The sequence below is a fragment of the Equus przewalskii genome, chromosome 7 (assembly GCF_037783145.1).
Source record: "Equus przewalskii isolate Varuska chromosome 7, EquPr2, whole genome shotgun sequence".
NCBI lineage: Eukaryota > Metazoa > Chordata > Mammalia > Perissodactyla > Equidae > Equus > Equus przewalskii.
In genome coordinates this window covers 36270880-36288445 of record NC_091837.1, presented here as the reverse complement: position 1 = coordinate 36288445, position 17566 = coordinate 36270880, and the positions used below count along the sequence as shown (strand labels likewise).

General features: G+C 47.3%; 1 protein-coding gene across 2 annotated transcripts in view; it reads right to left on the bottom strand.

Moving 5' to 3' along the window:
• RAB31 (RAB31, member RAS oncogene family) overlaps positions 1 to 17566 on the bottom strand; it is a 120617-nt gene that overhangs the window by 65078 nt on the left and 37973 nt on the right. For both annotated transcript variants that reach the window (XM_070627444.1, XM_070627445.1), the window contains exon 2: positions 281 to 360. In XM_070627444.1, the coding sequence (XP_070483545.1) occupies positions 281 to 360 (80 nt within the window). The remainder of the gene's footprint in view (positions 1 to 280; positions 361 to 17566) is intronic.

Below are 17566 nucleotides of genomic sequence, written 5' to 3'. Positions count from 1 at the left end.
GAGCCCTGGGGATTTGTCCTGTGTCTCCTCTTCCATCTGGAAATAAGGCCGCATGATTTGCAGAACACCGCTCTCTCGGATCAAGGAAATGGCCTCAGGCTGCAGCATGAGGACGCTGGCTACGAAAAAAAATTACTGACAGGGACAGTAAGCCCGGACGTACTGCTTCAAAGTCCCTGAATTTCCGTCCAAGTCTTTCCAGTGGGATCGATTCTCACTGGCTGACCTCTCTGAGTGCTTTGAAAGGAAGAAACGTGAAAGAGAACATACAGGAACTTACCCAATGGTCGGGCTGATGTTGTGGTCAAAGTGATCCTGGACAAATCGACACACAATGCTTGATTTCCCAACCCCGGTGTCCTGGAAAAGAATGAGGACACAGCCATGAAGACCAAGGGTGCCAGTTCTGACCTAGTGTAAACACAGAACCAGAGGAAGGAGAGGTGGCTCCTGGCGGCAGGAAGGGGGGAGGAGGAGGTGGGTATTTCCTGAAATGAAATTGCATTGCTTTCATAGAAAGAAAAGAAGTATGGCAAAAATAAGTTTGAGAAATGTCCCATATATACAATAATTGACCTAGAATTGGCAATGTTCACAGTACGTGTATTTCCAGAAATTTGCAAATTTTTAGAGGGATCTAGAAGAGAGGTATGGCAACACACTGCATTGTTTTGGTAGAGACAAACTGATTTTGTTCAAAACCTTAGCACTCAAAAACTGCGTAATCTATTTTTGTAGGTATCACCTGTAAGACCTATGAATTCTAATTTCTGCAGGTCTAACATTTTCTCTTTAGAGTCTGATGACTGCATAATAACCTCCAGTTTTGCTTAATCATATAAAGGTCTCATCTCAGCTCTTTCTCTGTTAAATAATTCTCTAAAGCTGAGTAGGACAGAGGTCCAGTTACACCTTGGAAATCAAATGCATGCACTTCTATCCACTCCCTTCCAAAACCCTTGCAAAATGGTTTAAGGAATAAAATAAACAAATTCACAAGGTCAAAGACATGGGGGAAGAAACACACCAGACAAGTGATGTCAACGAAAAGCAGTTGGCTGAGTGGTCACCGAGGGAGAAGCAGCTGGAGCCTTAAGTGCCTGCAGGGAGCAAAGCCAATGAGAAGCAGCTCCACTCATGCCACAGAACCCCTGAGCATATCAGGAACTGGAGGACAGGCCTGAACACAGCATCTCCTGAGAGGCTCACACACACAGACCCTTGGTGCCCCAGGCCACAGAACAGAGGACACCCACCCGCATGCCAGGAGGACCCAGAGAAGCTGACTTTCCAGGAAACCTGGACGAGACAGGGGCTGGGCTGGGGCACTTGAGATACAGCCCAGGGAGTGCCCAGTGCTATTCCCTGCCCTGTGTGAGCCCAGACAGAAGAGGTGTGCACAGCTGACAAGCCCTGGTGCAAACAGAGCCTCAGAACGCATTTTAATCTCTTACAAAGAAACACTCAGATAAAAAATACCAGACATTTATACCCACAAACAACGAGCAGGATGCTTTTTTTTTTTTGAGGAAGATTAGCCCTGAGCTAACATCTGTGCCCATCTTCCTCTATTTTATATGTGGGACACCGCCTCAGCATGGTTTGATAAGCGATGCGTAGGTCTGTATCCAGGATCTGAGCCAGTGAACCCCGGGCCACCCAAGCAGAGTCCATGAACTTAACCACTAGGCCACTAGGCCGGCCGTGGCAGGATGCTATTTCAACAGATCATTCAGAGAGTAAGACCAACCTTTAGAAATTAAAAATATGATGGTAGAAATGGAAATTTCAAAGGAAGAGTTACTAGACAAAGTTGGGAGACTGCACAGAAAGTACAACAAAGTAGAACAACGTGGCTGCCCTCAGTTGCCAACAGCTGCTCTTCTGAGGAGGTGGCAAGGCAAGAAGATGCATGGCTTGCAGACAGTCACCACAGAGAAGTCCTGTCAGGATGCGCTTATCTGAAAGGATCATTGAGACGTCAAGATCTATAAGTGAAAGGGAAACAAGGCATATTTAGCCCAGGAAGGAGAAAATAGGGATACGATTCTCTTATGTTAAAGGTGTAACTTTAAAAGCCTGAAGATCAGGGCTGCCCAGGTGACAGCGGTTAAGTTCGCACATTCTGCTTCGGCGACCTGGGGTTTGTTGGTTCGGATCCCGGGCGTGGACCTATGCACCGCTTGGGAAGCCATGCTGTGGCAGGCATCCCACATATAAAGCAGAGGAAGATGAGCACGGATGTTAGCTCAGGGCCAATCTTCCTCAGCAAAAAAGAGGAGGATTGGTGGCAGATGTTAGCTCAGGGCTAATCTTCCTCAAAAAACAAAAAACAACAAAAAACAAATCTGAAGATCAAGGAGAAAACCTTGAAACCTCAGAGAAATGTCTTTTTCTTTAGATATTGAAATGTGAAATACCAACTTAGAATCTGAATTATTTAGACTCCTTCTTGCTCCCATGTTGAGGGGGCAGTTCCAGTGAACCTGGGGCAAGAAGGGCATTAGCTTGTGCTCCTCATCAGGAAATCATTCTCTGGAAGGAGAGTGGCCGTCACTGGTGCTGAGCCAAACAAAACTGCAGTGTGCAAACTGAGGTGCAGAATGAAAACATTAGCTCCAAAGACTCCGCATCAGTGTAGCTGCTATTTCTGAGCTGCTCCTTCTGTGTGAATTCCCGCTGACGTCCCCACAGTCCCCCGACCACAATTCTGTTCTTGTCATCTCAGTCGCTTTAACCCCCTGTGGAGGAGCAGTTCCTTGCAGTCCTTTAGTCCATGCAACCCCAAGAAGCTGCACGCCGACGACCTGTGCTACCCTACCCCACCCCGGAAGATACGGAAAACGCCCTCTTTCATACGGTGAACTGTTTTCTGCCAACTGCCCAGCAGGCAGGGTGGGAACTTCTCCCCAACGCTGAGCACACCAATTTTTATTTTTATGTCACCAAGCTCATGGGGTGCAACCCCACCCCTTCCTGTAGAGAGTTTTCAAATTTACTATTCCACTAGAAATGCTAAATGATTAATCTCTGCCCTCTCTGCACCCATCGAAGCCATTCCTATGAGGGGAACGCAGGTTGACAAAAGAGCCTGTCTCGGCCCTCACTGGGCCTCTCCATCAGTTTAGGAATTCTCTTTCTCAGGGCTCTTTTATTCGTCCGTTCTTCACTGGTCCAGCAAGTAGTCATCAAACCCTACCTTCCACGTCCCAATACAGAGGACCCTGATTGATGGGAGGTAAGACGACCCTTCCTCGGCCTCCCTGCATTCTATGACCGTGACAGGTGCCCGCAGAGCTACGCACCAGCACACAGCCGGCCAGGGCTGCTCTGCCTGGGGCTGACCCTCTGCCCAGAGACAGATCAGGAGACAAATCCTTACCGTCCAAGTTTTGTTTCTTTTTGGGCTTCCTGGGTGTCCTTTTGGCTTACACCTAGGCTCATCCTACTTCCAAGCTGAGAAAATGCCCCTTGGAGGGGCCCTCCTCCCCTAAGCAACATGGCGCTCCTCACTGTGAGTCACCCTTGGTGCATGGGGCTTTGGCTAGACTGTGCGTCCTCACAGTCGGGGCTTTGCTCTGGGAAGCACATTTCGGAGTCTATCCATTCACTCTACCCAAAGCTTCTCCTCAAAACAACTGGCTCCACATCCCCAAAACAGCCCAACAGATCCTGCAAGGCCAACCCTCAAAATATCCTTGAAGGGGCCAGCCCGTGGCCGAGTGGTTAAGTCTCCGCGCTCCACTTAGGTGGCCCAGGGTTTTGCCACTCTGGCTCCTGGGCGTGGACATGGCACCGCTCATCAGGCCATGCTGAGGTGGCATCCCACATAGCACAACCAGAAGGACCTACAACTAAAAATATATACAACTATGTACTGGGGGCCTTTGGGAAGAAGAAGAAGAAAAAAGAAGATTGGCGACATGTTAGCTCAGGGCCAATCTTTAAAAAAAAAAAAATCCCTGAAGATGAAAATTCAAAAGCCATCTTGAAACTATTCATCTCCACTCATGGTCTTCCAGAGAGAACTCAAGCTACACACCTGCTTTTCTGAAAAGTTAAAGCGGCACGCCTGCTCAAATTGACGTTTAACAATTAATTCTTCAGCCCAATACACTCAGCGTTTCTTTTCTTTTTACAATTTAACTCAGAACATTTCTCTCTCTCTCTTATACATTTGATAGGAAAGAAATAACAGAACAAAACAATAGGCAAAGTTTTCATTTGTCTCAGAAAAGAAAATATTCTTATGAAGAACTGCGTCAAATAACCTTCTCTGGCCAGTGGCTTTGTGACGGCTCAAGAAATGACCGTGGGGCCTCCTCCTCTCCCAGGACGACTGCTGTTCCCCAGCTGGCCGCCAGGGGAGGCCCTGCCCAAGGAGAGTCCGGGAGAGCCTGAGGCCAGGATACGGGCCATGCTCATGAATCACTCGGCTTTGTGGTTTGCTTTTCCTGCAGGAACCTCATCCAGACGGTGACACACGTACACAAGAGGAAAACGCTGGTGAGTCATGACCATCGCACAGGAAAACAGAAAGGTTGAAAGCAGAAAAGAGAAGAAAGCCTGCTGGGTGAATAAAGGAGTCTGTGAAGGAAGAGAAGGGAGAGAGAGGAGGATCATGGATGCCCAGCATTCTTCAAAAGCCACGTTATTGTTGGTGGCCTGACACCAATGGAAGGAAACTCATCTCTGCATATACTTTTCCAATTCATAAGATTATGACAATATCACAGCCCATCTTGTCCAATCTCCTAGTTTTGCAAAAGAGGAAGCTGCGCGACTTCCTCAAGGTCCACAGCCACCTATAGAGTCAGAATCAAATTTTCAGAGTCCCAGTGAAATCCTCTCAAGGCTTTGCCAGGTCAAGTCAACCTCCCTGCCAAGTGTAGACTTCTTCCCCAGAAAAGCCCACTTTCTAGAACGCACAAGGGGTCTTTTTATTACTGCTTTCCAGTTTTACTATCCATAGTAGCATCGTGTGTCCTCAAGATAGATCTACTGGGTTTTGCTGGTAACGAAAGGGGGACATACTACCAACTACTGGGAGGCATTAGAATAAAACCAACTCGGATTCCACCAACCAGGAGCAAAGTCTAGGAGAATCCTCCCTGGGGGGATAACCAGTGTCGAGGTGTATTCTCATCTGTAGGGCTGTATCAGCTGTGTGCTGGGGTCTCACAACTGGTTCCATCCACTTACTGGGAAATGGGGCCCTCATGATACTCCTCTCATGTACATTATTATTTGGGGCTAATAATACTGTTCTCTAAGAACAGCCACTTACTCTGACATTACAATCTCTGCTGTTTGAACTGTCACATTTATTAATCACGTATAAATCTGTAATTATGAAATCATCAACCACAAACTTTCAGCTGCTGCCACGTAAAACGCCAGGCATGGCTTGATCCACCCCTGGACTATCACAATGGGCTTCAAGGAGGGGTTCCTACCTCTCCAATTAAAGAACGGTAAACCTTAGGCAAGTATACCCCCACTGCCTAATCCTGCTCTGAGGGAAGACATCGCTAATCAATTCAGGACACGTTATTTTCCTGAACCTGAAAAGGGCCTCAAAATCTTTTCAACCCAGCTCTGCAGAGAATCACTGACTCAATCGAGGTGGGTTCCCAGAACAAAGGGCTGTTGTCTCCTGTCGCTCAACTCTTCCCGACAGTCAACACACTCCTACCGACTCCTCCACTCCACCCAAACTCACTGAGTGCTGCTCTGCAGGCAGTTTACGCATCTTTACAGGTGGTGAGGATTTTTGAGAAACTAATAAAAAATACACACTGTTGATAACATTATAAATCAACATGCCTCTTATGGAAAGGAAATTACAAACTATAACAAGACCCACAGACTCAAGAATTCCAATCTTAAGAATGTAGTTAAAAGAAGAAAAAAATAAGCACAGAAAAGTTCGTTGAAGTGTTATTCATAAAAATTAGAAATGGCCTAAAAAATAACTATAAATTAAATAAATTATGACAGAGACAGTAATCTTTTTAGCTTTCATTTCATGCCTATCAAAAGGTCAAAGAGCAGCATACGATTTGTCCATATTGACTACGGATGCGATCATCCCAGCATCCGTCTCTGGTCTGGGAGTCAGAGAGGACCCATATGGCAAGGCTTTCTGCATTTGTTTATTTGTTTCATTCAGTCATCTATTTATTTAAGTGTTTAGACTTTAAGCTGTACAAACTTCTAAAAAGTCTTAAGTGTCTCAAACAGTTAAGTAGGAATTTAGGCATATTACAGAGGCCAGCAGATCTTGTAGGTGGACAGAAACAAAATAAGGAGAGAAAAAGGCAGAACAGTGGGATGGCTAATGTCTTGCTCCTCTGAACCCAAAGATAAGAGAAGCCAAGAGCACCGCAGAGTCCAATCCAGCGGAGCAAAAGTCTCGTAAAAGACACCGGACACATCCCCCCCGCCCCCTGCAGGCGATGGCCTTGTGTGGAGACAAACCACAGCAGATGCAGAGAGCAGTGACTAGTAACTTGGGGCAGCGCCGTGCATCACTGGTCATTAGCTCCACTTTGGGGAAGATGGGGGAGAAACGTCTGGAGGAAGTGTGTGCTGCTGCTGAAGAGATGAGGTCATGAGGGAAATAGTTTCCATTTCCTATAGCTGTAGGGCACTGGGACCCAGGGCTTCATCACCATGCCCTGTGTCCAAGGGCCAGTCCCAGCCATCCAGACCAGGGCTCCCTGCTGGCACCACCTGCCCTTTCCACGGCCCGAAACCTGGGTCCACCCAGAACAGAAAACAGGAGTCAACACAAAGGATTACACTTCTCTCAGGCTCAGGAATCCCAATCCGGAAAGCTCTGCATTTAGAGATTTCAAAGAAACCCCATGGAAATGTGGCACAAATTCTATATTAACCCACCAAGCGTATTTTAAAGCTTTGGCTAAGAGGAAGAGGATACACACCCTCATTCCACTCTTCTGCACTGAGTTTATAACAAAGCAACCTACGGAAAACCCCAATCACACACTCTTTACGAGAGTCAAAGGCCACTACGTCTGAGGAACCTACACTGGCGGGACTAAGGACTCAAGGTCAAAACACTGCACATCACCCGCAGAGCTTCCACTGAGCTCCCTGGACATCTCCAGTGCGTCACCTTATTCTGTACCTACAACTCCTTTCCCACAGGAGGACCGAAGTACTTTGTTCCTGGATGCGTTCAAGGACTTATTGGAATTATGGACTTAATGGGTCTGTTTGCCCCCGAGCCCTAAATAATATCTTGCTGGTCTAAAATAATTCCTATGTATCCCAAGCACGTTGTACCAGATTCTTCAGCATTGAAAAGAAAAGGGTTCAATGTTTATAAATCACAGTAACCACTAGCAAAAAAATAAGTGCCATAAAAGCAAAAAACATCATGAAACTCAAGTCCATAACGTGCTTGTTCGATTACCACACATCAGACAAGGTTTCCTCTGGGGGTGGTAAGACTTCTGTCCAAGCAGAGTATATCCCAGCCTTCACGCAAGGTTCTAGGAAAAGCTGAGCTAACAATGCAAGAAAAATCCAGCTCTGGGCATCATACCATATTTAGGAAACCGTACCACAAAATTATTTGCAGAAAACGCAATATAAATAAAAAGTTCCCGAGCATTCCCAGAAACAACTCTGCAGTTCTTTCTGTTACGGTTCTTTTGAAGGACGTCAGTGGAGTGGTATTATGACAAATCTCTTTACAAAGAGGAACTAACTACGTATATGACAAAAATGGAAATGAATTGTCTCATATTGAAAATGGTGGGTTCTAACCTGAGTTTGAGAGTCACTAGGCTTTGTTTTCTCTATCTACCTCCTGGGGAAAAAACTGCTTACAGACCTAATTTTAAGGATATAAGCAGTACAAGTGAATTTAAGCACTTAGATTAATGTCCCACGCAAATTAATGAACATAGCTTTGGAATGTCCACAATCCTCTAAACACAAATGAAAATAATCTAAAGTCCACATACAAAGAATAAAGTGCCATGTTAGAAATACACAAAATGACCAGGAGAGGTGTTAAAAAAATCCTGCTAGAGAATATGAAGAAATAAGCAGAAATGAGGAGCATGAAAGCCACAAGAAAGAGAAGATTAGATGGTTCCAAAGGGAACAGAGGCACACATCTTCACTTACTTTATCTCACTTGGTCCTCACCACAACCCTTCGCAAAGAAGAGGACAGGTGGCATTGTCCACATTTCCCAAGTAAGGAAATTATGGTCTAAAATTTATGTGAACTGCCTACAGTTGTATAACTAGTAAAAGTAGAGTCAAGATTCAGGCTTCACCTTGCCCACATCCAGCACTCAGTTCACAAACCAGACTGCCCCTCTCCAGAAGGCATGCATGCACCCACCCTTCCATGCACTCACTCAGTGCCTGTGGGGTCCACAGTACGCAAGCACAGGAAATAAGAAGATTAAGCCCTGATCCCTGCAGTTGGAACACTTACACATCAGACTTAGACTTTACAAAGCGATCAAAGACAGGAGGTTAGAGTGACCGTGACCAAGATCATTGCACAGGCAATCCTCCAAATCCCCAATACATCCACTGGATAGTGATGGTGGTGTTCCAAAAGTCCATTTGTTGGCTAACCATCTGAAATTCAGATTTGTATTTTTCCGTTGAAATAATGCCGTAAATAAATAATGATTATTTCCCAAACTTATGCTGAACTATAGCATTCTCCAGGGAAGAACCCAATATCTATGCATAACATTGTTTCCATAGGAAACTTCCTCTAATTTCACACTGGGGATTTCAGCCAGTGTGAACCAGACTCCCAGGCCTTTAGACGAAGGCCCCAGGAGAGTACAGAGATCTCTGGGGAACAAACGGTCTTGGAGATTGGGACCCCAGTAATATTGCCAACAGTACAAGCACAAATCTTTCATAGGAGCAGGAGTGGGCAAGAGTGATATGGGCAATAACAAAAGCTGGCATTTACAGAGCACGCGAAAAGTTCCCGGCACCCCACCAGGCGTTTTATGTGACCAGCATCAGCTGTTAGCTCTTCTGGTATTGCTTCTGCTCCAGCAGATGTCGTCTGTCTTTCTGGGACTCCAATCACTCCTGGACTAAACGTTTTCACCTTATCGGATATATGCTTTATTTTCTGTTCTTTATTTTCCATCTTCTTGTCTGAGTTTCATTTTGGAGATTTTCTTCTGATCTATCTTCTAGTTCTTTCCGCAGATATATCTAACCTGATGGTAATCCCATTTATTGATTTGCTATCAGTTATTGTACTTTTTTCTGTTGTACAATTTTCATTGTATAGTTTTTGATTGGTTGCCAAATTTTGAAATCATGACTTTTATTTCCTTGAACATATTAAGTTTTGAAGTCCATGTTTGATGGTTCCATTGTCTAGACCCTCCATGGGTCTGTTTCTGTCGTCTGTGGAAAGGTTTTCAGTCAAATTGCCTTGTCTCCTCATATCTCTGGTCGTGTTTGACTAAGTCTTAGAATCATCATTTTAGAGAAGAGAATTACAGTAGCTTGTCCGGGACATGGGTGTCAAAGCTAAGACACCAGCCTAGTCCTCTGTGGCTCCTGGACAAGGGTCTAAAAGGAACAGATGATCTTGCTTCTGGGACATCTTCTACCCCAAAGAGACTGTTCCTAGTAAGAAAATGTTTATAACATTAAAAAATACTACCCTTTTCTACTACTGTTAATTGATTTGCCTCTCATTTTTCCAGAGTTGGCAGATCTGGTGGATTCCAAAGTCCAGCAATCTTTCAGGAATAGAGAGCTCTGGCCCCTGGACCTGCTGATGGCAAAGAAATATCCTGGTTGTTCCAGGGAAGCCAAAGTCACCGACACGTGAGGAGTGAGAAAAGACGAGACCTCGCCCGGCTCCAAGGAAGTCCTCGTGGTCACCACCTCTTCTCCGGCCTTCCTTTACGGAGAAGTTAAAGAAGGAAACGCAGAGGAAAGATGCTGTTTCAATGGGGGAGAAGAGCAAGCTTCAGGTCTCCCCCACTTCCGCTGTTCTCATCACAGCCCTGCAGCTTCCCAGCTCGCTCAGAGAAGCTCGTCCCGAAGTACACACTCTGCGCAGCTAAGCAGAAACTTAGTTTACCGAATGTGTCTTAGAAGGTGTGACCTTAACTGTTTTTAAAAAAAATTAACATAGTTTTTTACTTAAATCACACTTCCTGCCAAAGGAACCAGCTGTTCTTTTGTCACCCTTCTTTCCTCACAAGCAACACATGTGGGCTCTCGGTGGGGTAAGACGGGTCACAAGACAAACGGCAAAGACGCAGGCTCCCTCCCAGAGGGAAACCCGCTGAGTCCGTGAGATGCCTGGCCTACACGGAGACCAAACACTACACATCAGGTTTCATAGTTATATTCTGTAACTTTTTTACAAAACACTTGATATTCACCGTTCCGAGCTGCAGATCCAGCGAATAAGGATGAACAATGATCATAATTACAGTAGGCAGCTTCTAAAACGATTCTCAATGATCCCCTCCTCCTGGCATTCGTTCCCCTGTGTGTGGCCTGGATCTCACAACTTGCTCCCAAAAAACAGAAAATGGCAAAAGTGCTGGCTGTCATTCCTGAGGCTAGCTTGTAAAAATACTGTGACTGCCCTCTTTCTCACACACCCGCTTGCCCCTCTCATGAGGCAAGCTGCCATGCATGGGGCGGGGCGGGGGGTGGGGGGGGGGCCACGAGGCAAGGAACTGAGAGAGGATCCAGCCAAGAGACACTGAGGCCGCAGTGCACGTCCACAACAGGCCCACAGCAGCAGCATCCTGCAGCACCCGCTAAGGCGCTGGGAAGCAGCCCCTGCCCCAGTTCCATCATGGTCACTGTGGCCCCAGCTGACACCTGATGGCAGCCTTGTAAGAGACCCATGAAACCTCACCCAGATTCCTGACCCACAAAACCATGAGATAGTAAGGCATGTTGTTTTAAGCTATTTGATCTGGGGCAAGTTGTTACATAGCAGTGGGTAACCATTACAGATGGAGTGGACGACATTTAAGCACTCACTCTGAACCAATTTTACTGAATGCATGCAGCAACCCTAACGCAGTGGGGTCACCCCATTCAGCAGAGTAGGAAATTAAGATTGAGGGGAGTCAGCAGTGGGAGAGGTGACCCTCCGTGGACGATGAGGGCCAAGTTGTATAGGATTGCCAAGGCTCTGCCCTGAGAGCAGCTGTGCTGAACACTCTACAGGGGTCCACTCCCAGGGCTGTGAGCAAAGACAGCTATGACATTGCTTCAACTGACAAAACTTATTTAAAGCAATTTAAGCGCTGAGGATAAACGTAAAGTCAGCTAATGAAGTTACTGTGGACCAAGAGCTACAATGCAGAGCGATAACTCAATCTTAAGGGTAAAGCTCTGGGGAAGATATCACAGCATCCGAGATCAGAAAGCGGAGAACTGGAGATTCTAGAATTTGCTTTTAAGATCTCATTATAGACATTTCAGAGCTGCTTTGAGTGACTATTCCCACAGCTTCCTGTTTTATTAAGTGCCTTTTCATCTCCTTAGAACCATTCTCCTTCATTTGGCATCATTTCCACACACTGAGTCAACAGGGACTCCGGCGCTGGGGGTGGGGCAGTTTGGGTTCCTCCTATCTCATGTCCTCCCTCCACACACCCTTAGCGTGTGCCTTAGCAGGCATGACAGGACACTTCAGGGGAAACAGGAATGTTCTCCCACCCAGCGGACAGGCCACGGCCCGGATGAGTGGTGCCTGGACCTGGGCAGACGGAGGGAGAAAGGAAGCACGGAGGACATGGCCCCGGAGCTCGCTTCCTCACTTCTTGGCTTTAGAGAATCCCGCTAACTCACCTCGGAAGACCGTTCTAAAGAACAGCTCATTAAATCGGTCCTAAACCTCCGTGGAGAAAATGTGCAGCAGCCAAGTCTTAGACGAAAGGGAAGGCAAACACCCAGCCAGCAATTTACCCACCTAACACCCCCTGCCAACGTGCTTATCGGGGACCCCCTTAGGCTGATGCTCCCACCTTCTCCCCATGCTTTCCCCACTCCAGCTAGGGGCTTCTGAAGCAGACACAATCCTAATAACTGACGCATCAACACATCGGGGCCACAGCACCCGAAGACCGTCAGACGCTTTGCCCCTTACTGGAATCCGAGGGCATTACCGTGTCTCTACCACCATCATAAACAGGCAAAGGTCAACTTTCCATCCAAGTGAGCGGCATGGCTCCCCCCATGTCCCCTCTGTCTCGGCTAGCCTTTCACTCAGGCAAGCACGTGGACCCTTTAGTCCTGTTGCCACATCTGTAGGATGAGGGTCAGATATAGATCACGGACTTCAGGCACCTATTAGCCCCCAAAACGATACATAAACTTTTGTGGGTAGCTAAGTTTTTCTGGTGAGAAGGTCCCTCACCAGATTCTCCATGTCACCTATGACCTCAATATTGGTAAGATCCGTTGAACACACAGACGCCCTCTGAATCCTTTCCATTCTCAACTGCTGAGCATCGACGGCTCAGGCTGCCTCGCCGACCTCTGAAAGTCTATGTCCAAGGACACTGGGTCCAAGCCCTGGAAAGGACAAAGTTCCTCCGGCTCATCTATCTCAGGCTCACACTGCCTGATTCCAAGAGTATAAATTCTGCTTAATCTTCTACTGCCCTGCTCCCTGATCCATCCACCAGGGCAACTTGGCAAATTCTGAAGATATTATAAGTTATGCTGTCTTGAGGTCCCGCCATCCATACTGCCCTTTCAGAGCAGAGGTCCCAGCAAGGGTGGCCATCTGGCCATTCTCACAAGGAGAGAGTCAGGGGGATGGATGAGCCATCAACACACACACGGGTGCACGCACACATGCACAGCTTAGAACTTGGAATCAGAAAGGCCTGACCACTTATCACTTGTATGACACCAGGAAGGGAAAATAATGGCTCTTGCTGGTAAGTTCCAGCAAGGTCCTATGTCCCTACCCCCACAGAGCTCCTGGTCCAGTGAAGAACCGACAAGCATACTGGAGAGTATGGCATACAGTGACCAGTGCCATGATGGAGAGATAAGGGGATATCCAACCCACATTTGAGGGATCAAAGAAGGCTTTGTGGAGGCAGGGGCATTAAATCCAACACCAAAAGACACATTAGCCACGCAAGGCAGGGAGCAGAACTGGAGAAGTCATGAAGATGGGAGGGGTAGGCGAATTTCAGCAACACGAGCAGAGGCCAGGGGAGAAAGAAAGTCTCTCCAAGAGTTCAGTTTAGTGGCGGTTTGGGGCTTTTTTCTCGGGGAGGCAAAGATGCCAGCAGCTCCCCAAGAACACGTGGACGGAGGGGCCAGGAGCTGGCAGATGTCCCTCCGCCCCTTCCTCTGCCTCCTCCTGCTGATCCCACTTTGAGTGGAAGCCAACTGGCCTTAAAGAGGCTCTCTAACCCAGGGGCCCTCTCTCTCCACTTCTGACGTTCCTGCAGGGGATCTGAAGCACATGTGTGCACATGCACACATGCACCACACATACGCACATGTACTCACATACATGCACATGTACGAATGCACACACATACACATATGCATACAGGCGCACAAACCCCACACAGATACCACTTGACTGGCCCACTGTGCAGTGTCTTGGATTATCCTACTGTCAATTTGGCTAAAGCAGGGACAACATTTCCCAGGAACCCCTTCTCCAATAGGGTTCTGGGTTAGAGCTGGCTGAAAGAGGAATCTGCAGGAAGACAAGGACAGCCGGTACTCTGGAGGTCTCAGCAGGCTCCCGGCGGAGCCTCTTCTCCCCACAGGGGCCCCAGGCCTCCCTCCAGGTGTAGGTGAGAGGCAGCAGTTGCCTGAAGACATCTACCCCAGCCCCTGCAGGGCCACGTGCTGCTGGCCATGTCGGCTTCTCAGAGCTTCCATGAAAGCCCCCACTGCCCCACCACCAGGCCGGTGCTTCTCTGTTCGAGGCCTTTCCTCTGATCTTCGAGCTCCTTCTTCTAGGCCTTCCCTCCCCCAGCTGCCCACGCTGGTATCAAGTGTGATTACTGCAATAAATCCCTTTCCCATCACAGCAGTTCTGCGTCCTGCCTGAACCCTAACTGATGCTGATGCACCCAGCAGGGAGAAGCGGCCTGGAGAGAAAAGAGGAGAGTGCAAACGGACATGCCACGGGCTAGAGCCAGAGGTAAGCCCTGGTGGGAGTGACGTCAGTATGGTGAACCAATGGAGCAGAAGAATGTCAATCAATCAGAACAGACCCCAGAACACCCAAAGCCAAGGGTGTGGTCGATCGTTCTGTTAGGGAGTCAGGACTTTGTCCAGAGGGCAGTGGGAACCAAAAGAATCCACCCCGCGGTGGAATTTTAAGAGGCCTGGAGAGGGGCTGGCCTGGTCGCATAGTGGTTAAGTTTGCACACTCTGCTTCAGGGGCCCAGGATTCACGGGTTCAGATCCCAGGCGCAGACCTATACACCGGCCAACAAGCCATGCTGTGGTGGCATCCCACATACAAAATAGAGGAAGATAGACACAGATGTTAGCTCAGGGCCAAACTTTCTCATCAAAAAAAAAAAAGAAAAAAAGGCCCGGAGGGAAACCAAACAGGAAACTGAGGCCATTTAGGAGGCTGTTTTTCATTTGCTGCATTTTTATTGAGCACCAACTGTGTGCCAAGCATTTTCATGGATGATAGAGACCAGAGTCCATCATGTCAATGCTCAGACTCTGCGACAAGAGCTCAGCTTACACTCTGTGCTTAATTCTGTAGGGCAGACAAAAGGACATCCTGACTATAATAAACCTGGAAGCTTAGTATCCTCAGACCACTCACTAATATGAATTAGCACCGAAGGCTTCACAGACCGCCAAGTCGCGATCCTGTGTGATAGAGTTCACTGTTGTGATCCCTTAAGATACTAGCGAACATGATTTAATCCAATGAGACAGAAGCACACTTGCGGGCTGGATAGAGAAGAGCAAGCAGCCAATACAGTTGCACATTATTTATAAGCCGGGAATATGACAGTCTGCTCATAACTTATCTACCTTCCTATGTTATCACTGTTCCAGCTAAGTAATAATAGTTTTCGACCCGTGATACTTTAGGAATCATCCCACACTTATGAAGGTCAGCTGCATCAAGGCCTAGACTTGACTATCACACTAGCACCAGGAAAAGGACCTGCCAGAAAGGGAGGAAGTGTGTCAGAGGAGGGGGGTGGGCCTGTGGAGTGTGAAAAACACCCTCCTCTCTGACCATCAGACCAGCCCGACTTTCTCATGGTTTAGAGTTCCTGCCGTCATCCGGCACTTCTGCAAGTGTTTAAGAGACTTTACAAAATACAAATAAGTCATCAATGAATTTCCAACTTGAGGAAAATGAGGACCACCCTCTTTTTCAATCTATGCTCTTTGGAAATAAATGCTAAACTATTACACTTAGTTTAAGGAATCTGATCATTGCCTGAGCCACCAGGGTCAAAGATGAGGCACCTGGTTCTTCCATCATCCAAAGGAGAAAAAGTGGGTGTGGCAGCTGGGGCCGTGGATGAAGACAGACAGACTCACTGGACAAACTTCCCAAGACAACCTGAATCAGCGTGCTGCCGATAAAAAGTGCAAAAGCCATGGAAACAGGCTCTCTGATTCCTCCACAGTGTTCTCCACTGCTCCCCAGCCGAAGACCCACTGAAGGTCAAAGAGGACAGCAAGTGGCTGCTGATCTGCGCCTCAGTGCTGCACTAGATAGTAAATTGTAGAGCCAACCCCATGTCAATAACACTGAAGGACAGCCCTGGTCTAAGCAAATACCTGTGACCCCTCCAGCAAGGCAAACTCATCTGAAACCTTGCCAGAGAGCAAGAAGTTCCCGCTGGCAGAGGTTATGATCAAAGGCGCTGAAGTGAACCTGGCCTAAAAAGGGAGCACAAGTGGCCAGCTGGGTTGAAATTACAACAAAAATGGTGACTAAGGGAAAACTAAAGGGAAAGCAGTTAAAGGCATCAAGGCAAAACCGAGCTTCTGAGCTTCCAAGCTCCAAATCAGTTACCAATGAGCTATTAATAATGCTACTATCATGTTATTCATAATGACGATGAGGACAGTTCGCATTTTGCTAAGCTAGATTCTGTATTAACTTGCATCACCCCATTTAATCTTCAACTCAATTCCAGGAGAGATGTACTCTTAGTGCCCTTCACAGTTGGGAGAACAGGCTCAGGGAGGTTCAGCAATTGAACCTGGTCTGGGCCTCAGAAGCCCGAGTTCTTGTCTTCCATCCTATACCCTACTGCCTCTTGACGAGCACAGCCTGAGCTCCTAACCCTGTGACAAGTCCCAGAGATACATACGGGTATGATGGTGCCTTTATCTTCCACTCACTAAACGCATCCGGCATGCCTAAGCAATACCAGGCGCTGCATCAGGCCCTGCAGATTCAATAGGACATCTCTTACCCGGTAAGTGCATGAGACACACACAGGAACAAAATATGCAGCCAGACCTCAAGGTCTTAACAGCCCAGAGAGGTGGAGTTTTGTCTTCAATTCATCTTCACGACACCGAGAGGAGCAGTGTGCACCACATCAAGGGGCACCTCCTTGCCAGCCAGGGTATGGCTGCTCAGGCCCAGGGTGTTTTCCTTGGCACCTCACAAGTCCCCTTATGCTTGACGTCCTAGAACATGCCCTTCATCAAAAGACCATTAGAAACTAAACAATGGCTTTTCTTTTTTTATATAATGATATTTCTTACTTTTTTTCTTTTTCTTTTTTCCTTGCTGGCAAAGATTTGCCCTGAGCTAGGATGTTGCCAATCTTCCTTTTCTTTTCCCCTCCCCAAAGCCCCAGGACACAGTTGTATATTCTAGTTGTAAGTCCTTCTAGTTCTTCTACTTGAGCTGCCACCACAGCACGGCTACTGACAGACCAGTGCTGGGGTTCCACACCCAGGAACCGAGCCCAGGCCACCGAGACAGAATGTGCCAAACTTTAACCACCGGGCCATCAGGCTTGGCTCAACAATGGCCTTTCTTTACCTGAACCAGCATTCTAAAGGCTGGATGGGCTAGAAAGCATGCTCATGCTCATTATTGCATTTGGTCTTCACAGCGACTCTGAAGTATCATTATTCCCATCTTATAGCTGAAGAACCTGAGGCTAGTGTAATCCAGAGTCACACTGCTCGAACAAATGGACAGGGCCAATTCCAGGTCTCCGTCTCCTAGTACTTTCTTCCCTCAACACGAAACGACCTTCTGTTTAGGACTCCATATCCTGAGTCCTAAGAAGTCAACAACACCTCATAGAATCTCAGGATGTGGGACCAGGAGGGGCCTTCACACACCAGGGAGGAAAAATCCAGAGCTAAGAAATCTCAAGGAGAAGTAAGAGGCAGTTTGTTTCTTGCAAATGAACAACTTTGGTTAATTTTGATGTTAAAAAACAATTTGATGGAAATAAGTATAGATAACGTGGTAACGATCACTGGCCACCTTCCTCCTCACCATGACGAGAGGGTATCAGCACTTTGTGTTCCAACACTGTGAAATTCCGCTTGTGGAA